Source organism: Arachis hypogaea, chromosome 1 (genome assembly GCF_003086295.3).
Source record: "Arachis hypogaea cultivar Tifrunner chromosome 1, arahy.Tifrunner.gnm2.J5K5, whole genome shotgun sequence".
In the NCBI taxonomy this organism is placed as follows: domain Eukaryota; kingdom Viridiplantae; phylum Streptophyta; class Magnoliopsida; order Fabales; family Fabaceae; genus Arachis; species Arachis hypogaea.
In genome coordinates, this window is record NC_092036.1 from 59,411,770 (window position 1) to 59,420,995 (window position 9,226).

General features: G+C 33.1%; 1 protein-coding gene and 1 long non-coding RNA gene across 2 annotated transcripts; both read left to right on the forward strand.

Annotated features, from left to right (window-relative positions):
* Window positions 1-791: 791 nt before the first annotated feature.
* Window positions 792-4,418, forward strand: LOC112805085 (uncharacterized). The gene is made up of 9 exons (XR_011863282.1): window positions 792-988; window positions 1,068-1,144; window positions 1,337-1,604; window positions 2,070-2,198; window positions 2,326-2,385; window positions 2,455-2,609; window positions 2,743-2,822; window positions 2,912-3,047; window positions 3,402-4,418. It is a non-coding gene; the product is annotated as an uncharacterized lncRNA (long non-coding RNA).
* A 1,961-nt stretch (window positions 4,419-6,379) lies between these two features.
* Window positions 6,380-7,570, forward strand: LOC112729595 (uncharacterized). Its single transcript, XM_072198576.1, has 2 exons — window positions 6,380-7,219; window positions 7,302-7,570. Exons 1-2 carry the CDS (start codon window positions 6,508-6,510, stop codon window positions 7,415-7,417), a joined length of 828 nt encoding a protein of 275 aa, XP_072054677.1. The 5' UTR covers window positions 6,380-6,507; the 3' UTR covers window positions 7,418-7,570.
* The last annotated feature ends 1,656 nt before the right edge of the window (window positions 7,571-9,226 follow it).

The following is a 9,226-nucleotide window of genomic DNA, read 5'->3' on the forward strand; positions in this document are numbered from 1 at the left end:
GAATTTTTAATAGTGAATTGTTATATTTTTTGCTATTTCTTGAAATTTATGATATTTTCTTTTCATGCATACATAAAATGTTTACAATTAATTATGGAGTAGATTTTTTCTTTCTTGGCTTGAATTAAAAAATTTGATGACTTTGAGTCATTAATGTCCAATATTAATTGGTAATTTAGATTTGTTAGTTGATCTTGTTTTCACTAACGTTAATCTTTTACTAAATTCAATTAGTATGTTAGTTAAGATTTGTGAATTAAGATTAATTATGACTACCTGACTTTCCTCAATATTTACAACAAGAAATAGTGTAATTATCTACACCAAAATTTGACGGTTAAATTTTCCGTCGATATTTTTCAACGGCTTGTCGTCGATAAAATGAAAAAGGAATGATTAAAAATAAGATATTAAAATTGACGACAATGTCGTCTATTATTTGATAATTTTTTAAGCCCTCGCTACTATCGTCATATTACCGACGAAATTGGAGTCGGAATTTTTATTTTTTTAAAATCGACGGACGAGTTGTCTATTTTAATAATTAAAATATCGACAGTCCATGTTGTCGATAAATTTAGATGATAGAGATCTATTTTTTAGACTGAACGGACGGTATAGATTTATTATATAAAATAGACGAATAGAGCGTTGAATTTTATTTTAAATAAAATCCACAAAATAGCAGTCAATTTTTATCAACAAAAAACTACTCCCGCGTTTGTTTCCCGCGTCCCTACTCGCTTCACTCATCTTCCCAAAATTTAACTCCAAATCTTCAGATCTAGAGTGACGCTTCTTCTTCTTCTCCAACGACCGAGAGTAGAGACCAGAATGGAGTCACGGTCATGGAGAGAGGCAAAGAGCAGAGCTTCTTCTTCTCTGACTCCTGAGAAAACCCGCAGTCCTTCGCCTGAGAGCAGAGCTGCTGCTGCTTCTTCTTCTCCTCCTCCGCCGAGCCCGCTGCCATGCCATCCTCTTCATATAAGTTCCTCTCTCTCTCTCTCTCTCTCTCTCTCTCTCATTGTGATTTGTGAATTTTCATGTAAGCTCTTCTTCTTCCACAGGCTCGTCGTTGCAACGTCTTTGCCGGTCGTCGTCGCTGTGAACCCGTCGCCATAGCACGTAGCTGTCGCAACTTCTTGTAAGTTCCTCTCTGTCTCTCTCTAATTATTTTATTTATTTTTACAATTTTTGTATCTACTATTTTCATCATGAAATTCTGAATTTGCTGTTTGTTAAACCTAATTAGCATAATCAAATAGAAAATTACAGAAAAGAGAAAAGGAGAATTTTGTTCCTAATTAGTTCTCACCGTCAACGATGGAGATTTCAGGCGCCGTTCTAAGGAATTTCACGTGCCCGTCCTTTTCTATGCACATGAGTTCCCGTCGTGGTGGTGGTGGTGGTTGTGTTATGGTGCCGGTGAGGATGAGAGAAAAGGCGGTGGTGCATTGTTGCTGCAGGTTCAGTGATTCAGGGCATGTGCAGTATTACAGGGACGAAAAGAAGGAGTATGGAACCACTATGTTGAGCGCCAAGAAAAAACTCAAGATGCTGAAGAAACGTGTCTTTTTCATGATCTTTAAGGAAACCTAACTTCGGTAATTTAATTATTTTTACATCTTGTTGCTGTTTGGACTAATGATTTAGTTGCATAGGGTTGAAATCAATTTTAACAGGTTTAGAATAATGCATTTGAACATGTGATTCCATTGATTATTTGGTGAATTTAGTTACATCATAATAAATGCATGTTATTGTTGTTAGCCTTTAAAGTGATTGACAGAGTCTCAAGTTTTGTTCAATGAAAAATTTTGATAGGATTCCTATTTGATTTGACATTTATTTTGGTGAATTTATGCTCTGATTTACTAATTTGTTGTTTATTTTACTTTTGTTAATGTGGAATCTAGCTCGGCATGACAAATTCCAGAGTGTATTTTCGAATTTATGTTTTCTGGTTTTCTTATAGAAAATTTCATCCGTTTTTAATAACCTTGTGTAGAAGCTTCATATCTTGTAATATGCTTTCTCCATATCTCATATTTTCTGATTCTTCCCTGCAGCTGCTTTGGTTTTACCTGTTATATGTCTTTAGCATGGTTCTAAGCACCATCTGGTAACATTCTCTTTCCACAGTAGTCGACTGAGAGATATGCTTTTCCCCTTGCCACCTCGGCTGAAGAGAATGCAATGTCAGTAACAACTAATTTATTTGGTTCAGATTCACTTAGTTTAACCCCTTTTATCTTCAATTTCACGTTATGTTGTTATTTTTAGGCAATGATAAACGATTCTTTTTTCGTTTTTTTTGTTTCTTAGGTTCCTTGATATATTGCATGAAGCTCCCTCCACATGGCAGCTTATCATCCGTACTTTATGGTATGCACTATATATGGATCTTTATTTATTACAACATTTTTGGTTTCTTACTACTTTGTTCATCATCAGGGCCATGAGAGAAGCTCAATTGGAGTCTCAGATTTAAGATTATTTTGGGAACTGCCGAGGAACTTTGCTATCTTCATGAGAGATGTCAAAGAAGGATCATTCACAAGGATATCAAGGCTTTTAATATTCTTCTCTCTGAGACTTTTGAGCCTCAGGTCGAGCATAAAAAATAATTACTATGTATTTGTGTATAAATATATGTGTGTGTTTTTAACTTCAGAATTTCTTATGCTTCTAGATCACATTAGTTACATAATCTTAATTTTCTTTTTCTGATTCAATCTCCAGTTATCTGATTTTGGCCTAGCAAAGTGGTTACCTGACCTATGGACTCACCATACTGTTTCCAAAGTAGAAGGCACATTCGGGTCTATACATTTATAACAAGTTTCTTAGTATATTCTTTGTAGATAGTAGTGTACTTAACCCTTTGATTCTGATTTGTTGTCACTAACAGGTACCTTATCCCTGGATTCTTCATGCATGGAATAGTAGATGAGAAAACTGATGTATATGCTTACGGTGTGCTATTATTGGAGCTAATTACTGGAAGACAAGCTTTGGATAGCTCACAAAAAAGTCTTATCATGTGGGTATGTAATTGTCCAAATAAGTGATTATTATAACATTGAAAACTAGCATAGTCTTGTGCTAAGTGAAAACTCGTGCAGTTAAATGATTTGACTAAATTGTGCAGTTATTTTTAGGCAATGATAAATGATATATTCGCTCACCGCAAGCCTGCAAGGGTTTTTGAAAGTGTTTTTTATTGCATGTTACTGCCAAGTTCAAATTTGTTCTTTGTTTTAATTAATCGGTTGTTGGCTGATTGATTTGGCAGGCATTGATGTTTTGGTTGAATTGAAAAAGTTGTTTGAGTTGTTATGCATATCTTGTGTTCGTTCAAATTACTGAGTGAGTTGGCTTGTTGTTTCTTTACATTTTAGGCAGGTTATGCTACCTTAGCCATAGGAACTGAGTGGATTTTTCGCCCCAAGCAAGAAGTGATCTCTCTGGTGCTTTGTAGTTGCGATGTTCTTCTTTTGCTGTTAACAGGTTTTTTCCTTGCATTGCTCTTGTTTCATTCTCGAAATGAAGTTTTTCTATTGGGAAAAAAATTTAGCAAAATTTCAAAATTTTTTTACATAAGAATAAATTTTAAAAAAAGTAGCATTATATAACAACCAGGGCAGAGGAGTGGGCAGTGGCCCTTCTTCTTTGAATAATTCTACCACCTCCGTACCAATTAACAGTAGATGTTTAATTGAAAGAAAGAATAAATAAATCTTAAATTAATGATGGTTAATTGAACCTCAAACAGACCATGTCATAGTTAATTCTAGTTCTCTAGCTGGATTCCTTGTTCTTATTTGATATGCAACTACTAAATATGTTTTGACTAATTACAACATATAATACATTAGTTTTTTATAATTTGAGTGAAGCCATTAAGTGGAATACAGTGAAGTTTCACACTAAGGCCTTAAGGGATTGAATAATATATAGCAAGATTTTAGAACTATGCAGAACATGAAGTATATAAGAGGGCATGTATTGCAGCACCAGCACATATAAAATGAGGGGAAGAAAATATATAAGAGGTCCCATTTATGTCCACCAATATAATTTCTATATGTTGTTCCATTTCTCCATTCTACTCTTCATGTTAATTAATTAGCTTCTTCTTTCTTTCTCCATTGCAAGCACCTCCTCAAGTCTAATGTTGATTCTTCTTCGCTCCATTCTTTACATATCCTCTTAGCTTAATTCCTAGCTAGAATAGGACTAGATTTTTTACATGCTTTCCTGTCAAATATTTATTTTCTTAGTTATTCAATTATTATTCAATACATACACTACTTTGAATAATGGTACGACTCTAAAGTTTCATTGAAGAAGTTTTAATTTAATGCCCATTTATTATATAATATTGAACAAGTTTCTTTATACTAAAGGATTATTTATTATTTTGATAACTTTGTAAATTTATTATCTAAACAAATTTCTTTATACTAGAAGATTATTTATTATTTTGATAACTTTGTAAATTTATTATCTAATATTTAGTATAAATTTTATTTTTATATTTAAAAGTTTATTTGTCTTGTTATCTAATATTTTGTGTAAATTTTATTTACATTAATTGTTTATTATTTTTCAAATAGAAAAATAATTAAAAAATATAACTATTAAAATCGACGACAGCGTTGTCGCTTTTTAAATTTAAAATAGACAAATAAAAAAATATAGACAAAGAATTTATCGGTATCTAAACAATTAAATTGACGGTCATTGTGTCGCTTTTATTGAATCAAATATTGATAAAAATGTTGTCGATTTTATATAATAATATCGATGGCAATGTTGTCGATTTTATTAAGAAGGCAAAATTCACAAACTCATTATAGACGGAAATATGGTCGATTTTATTGAATCAAATATCGACAAAAATGTCGTTGATTTTATATAATAATATCGACGGTAACGTTGTCGATTTTAGTTAAAAGGTAAAATTTTCAAACTCATATTATAGACGAAAATGTTGTCGATTTTATCAAATTATTATCGACGACTAGACAAGTCGTCGATTTTATTAGAATTTTGTAAAATTGACAAGTTTAATAGCGACTACTGCTGCCGTCTGTTTTTCTGTCAATTTTTAATATTATCGACGGTCTAGCCGTCGATTTGGCCATCAATTTTAACGATGTTTTTTGTAATAATTTAGAGGTTGACAAAGTAGGATTAACTCTTAATAATAGCCATATTTATAGTTAATGACAAGGATATGAATCCTTGACTCTCAACCCTAACCAATACCCTTTAAGCACTTGAATTTCACCTCTTTGTTAGTTTATTTCTATAAATATTTCTAGTTCAATTTAGTTACTTATTAGTGTAGTCGTTATTTTAATTATTGCTCCTTTAGTTGCGTAATTGCATAATTGCGTTTAAATCCCGATTTTCATAGCCAATGATCAAGTCCAAGGGAGAAGATCCGAGATTAAAACTTTCGGTATTTATTTTGAATTTGTGACATTTTCACTAAATTTTGACAGTGTTTGTTGTCGGTTTAGGATTATATCTACGACGCCTTTAAACTTTTAAACTTGTAAAATTCTAAATTGGTCTTTAGCCCTCATCAATAATACAACATGCATTGTTCAACTTAAGGGTGGATATATTAAAAGTAACTGAATAAAACGTATTTTCTCTAAATTTCTCTTCACTTATGATCTTTAAAATCAAATAATAATCTGACAGATTTATTCACAAATTCACTTCTAAGATCTTCCTTAAAAGATTATTGGTATATCAAATTAGATGTGATAATTTTAAAATTTTGAATAATGTCGTCAAGAAGGAGAAATTGTATAATTTTTTTCTTCGTCAAATTTTTGTTTTATTGAATTTTTTTATAAGATTTTGTTGATTAAAAATTTTAAATCAACTTGCATGAACTAGAATCTTCATGAAACATGGTTAAAGAATTAAAGAAGCAAAGTTTGAGTTGAAAACAATAATTATCTATTTACTAGAAGATGTTGGAAGCTTGAAGATTTTTGAAGAACATTCAAGAGAGTAGTACAACTACAACATTCTACAACATTGAAGAATTCAAAATCAAATTGAATTAAAATTAGAAGATTATAGAAACTAGATGAATACAAGTTGAAAGATGATTCATGAAGCCAACTCATGAAATGGTAGTCATTACAAAATTGATTTGTGATTTATAAATTATTATTTTAGTAGGAAGCATTGCCTATATAAAGGCACATATGCCTTGTGTATTGTATATTCCATGAAATGAAAAAAAGATATGATTACGTGAAGTCCTTCTTTGTTCTATTATTTCATATGAGTGTTGGTGAAGTTGAGAGATAAAAAATATGATAGCGTCATTTATATGAGTGAGTGATCCTAGGGCCAATTGAAGTGTGGGTATTATATTTACATTTGGTATCAGAGCTGGTTAATCCAGCGCTGGGTGTTTCAGAGTTTGTGAGGTGTGAAAGAGTTCTTACATAGTTGTTTATTCATAGAATCGGTATGGCAAACACTTTCAATATTGTATGGTCCGGTCCTAAGTTAGATGGAAAATTTGATTATAGTTATTGGGAGACTTTGATGTCTGCCCATTTGAAGGCCCAGAACCTATGGAATTTCATTGAACCGGGTTTGCAAGAAGGAGCAGATGCTACCCAACAGAGGAGAGATCAATTGGCGCTATCTCAAATTCATCAAGGAGTAGATTATACGGTGTTTGGCAAAATAGAAAATGCTAAAAGTGCAAAAGAAGCATGGAACACGTTGAAGCTGTCATATAAAGGTGTAGAAAAAGCTCAGAAAGCAAAGCTACAGTCTTTGAGAAGAGAATATGAAATGTACGAGATGTTTAGTTCAAAAACTGTTGAGCAATATTTTACTCGTGTTACAGACCTTGTCAATAAGATGAGAGTCTATGGAGAAGATATACCCGATAGCAAAGTGGTGGAGAAAATTCTTCGCACCATGCCGATGAAGTATGACCATGTGGTGACTACGATACTAGAGTCTCACGATATGGATATCATGACGATTGCAGAGTTGCAAGGAACCATGGAAAGCCACATCAGTAGAATATTGGAGAAATCAGAAAAGTCAATCGAGGAAGCCCTGAAAAGTCGAGTGAATTTAAACAATGTTGCAGCATTAAGTCATACAAAAGAAGGACGAGGTCATGGTTTCAATTTTCAAAGTAGAGGCAGAGGAAGTTTCAGAGGTAGAGGTCGTTTCAATTATAACCAAGGAAGTTACAATAATTTTACACCACCTAATCAAGGAAGAGGTGGAACAAATTTCAGGCCTGTCAACCGAGGAAGAGGTCGAGGTAATTTTTATCAAGAAAGAACCAATTTCAATTGCTTTCATTGTGGAAAGTATGGACACAAAGCAGCATATTGCAGATTCAAAATGGTGAATAATAATCAAGCACACGTTGCAGAAAATCAACATCAAAATACTGATGACAATCCAGGTACTCAGACTTTATTTTTTACAAGTAATTCATGTGCTGAAGATGAAAATATATGGTACTTGGATAATGCTTGCAGTAATCATATGTCTGGTAGAAAGGAGTTATTTTCTTCATTAGATGATTCAGTTAAACTATTATTGAAGTTTGGTAATAGTACAAAGATCCCTATTGAAGGAAAAGGGAACATACTAATTAGATTGAAAGATGGTTCTCTGAGTTATATTTCTGATGGTTTTTATGCTCCTGAACTTGATTGCAATTTACTGAGTATGGGGCAATTATCTGAGAAGGGATATAAGATGATAACTTATCATGGATATTGCACTGTATTTGACAACAATGGAAGGTTCATTGATAAAGTAAAGATGACTTCAAACAGAATGTTTCCGTTAAAAATTCAACATGTTAATCCCTCTTGCATGAGTTCTGTGATACTTGATGATAACTGGTTGTGGCATATGCGGTTTGGGCACTTTTATTTTTCTGGCCTAAACTACCTGTCAAGAAAAAGACTTGTTTCTGGTCTACCACGGATTCATATTCCCAATTGTGTTTGTGAGATTTGTCAATTGGGAAAGAAGCATAGAGATCCATTTCCTATAGGAAAGTCTTGGAGAGCTAGAAGATTACTTGAAATTGTGCATTCAGATCTCTGATCTATAGAAGTTTCAAGTAATGGTGGTAGCAGGTACTTTATCACTTTTATTGATGATTTTAGTAGATATATATAAGTATACTTTCTGAAGAAAAAATCAGAAGCATGTGATGTCTTTAAGACATTCAAGGCGTTTGTCGAAAAACAAAGTGGCTGTAAAATCAAAATTCTCAGAATAGACAGAGGAACAGAATATCTTGCATGTTCAGAATACTTTAAGCAACACGGAATTTAACACCAACTAACAACTAGATACACTCCTTAACAAAATGGAGTTGGTGAAAGAAAGAATAAAATCATCATGGATATGGTCAGATGCATGCTCAAGTCAAAACAAATGTCTAAAGAGTTTTGGGCAGGAGCAGTCGCAACAGCAGTTCATATTTTAAATAGGTGTCCAACAAAGAGTGTTCGTGATAAAACTCCAGAGAAAATTTGGAGTGGAAAGCGGCCTTTCATTCATCATTTCAGAATCTTTGGGTGTATCACTTATGCCCATGTACCAGATCAATTAAGGAAGAAGTTAGATGACAAAGGCGAGAAGTGTATCTTTATTGGCTATAGCACAGACTCAAAAGCATACAAGTTGTACAATCCAGAAACAAAGAAAGTAATCATCAGCAAAGACGTGACATTTGACGAGAAAGCCATGTGGGACTAGGACACAAAGACAGAAAAGCATCTGATTGTAATTTCAAATACATGTGATGATGAAGAAGAAAGACAACCGGATGCAACCGAACAACCAGAATCATCTAGAAGACCTCAAAGAGAGAGGAGACTACCTGCTAGATTAGCAGATTATGAAATTGGCAATGACAACGATCCGTTCGATAAAGAAATCATAAATTTTGTTTTATTTTCAGATTGTAAGCCGTTGAACTTTGAAGAAGCCTTTAAAGACAACAATTAGAAGAAAGCAATGGATGAGGAGATTCATGCCATTGAGAAAAATGACACATGGTTGCTGATAGATTTACCAGTAAATAAGAAGTCGATTGGAGTAAAGTGGGTTTACAAGACTAAGTACAAACCCAATGGTGAAGTTGATCGTTTCAAAGCAAGATTAGTTGCCAAGGGATATAAACAAAAGCCAG

Excerpts from the sequence above, each read along its gene's own strand:
- LOC112729595 (XM_072198576.1), top strand. The coding sequence starts at position 6,508 with ATGGCAAACACTTTCAATATTGTATGGTCCGGTCCTAAGTTAGATGGA. Across the intron at positions 7,220-7,301 it reads AGGCAGAGGAAGTTTCAGAG|GCCTGTCAACCGAGGAAGAG; the intron begins GTAGAGGTCGTT and ends AACAAATTTCAG.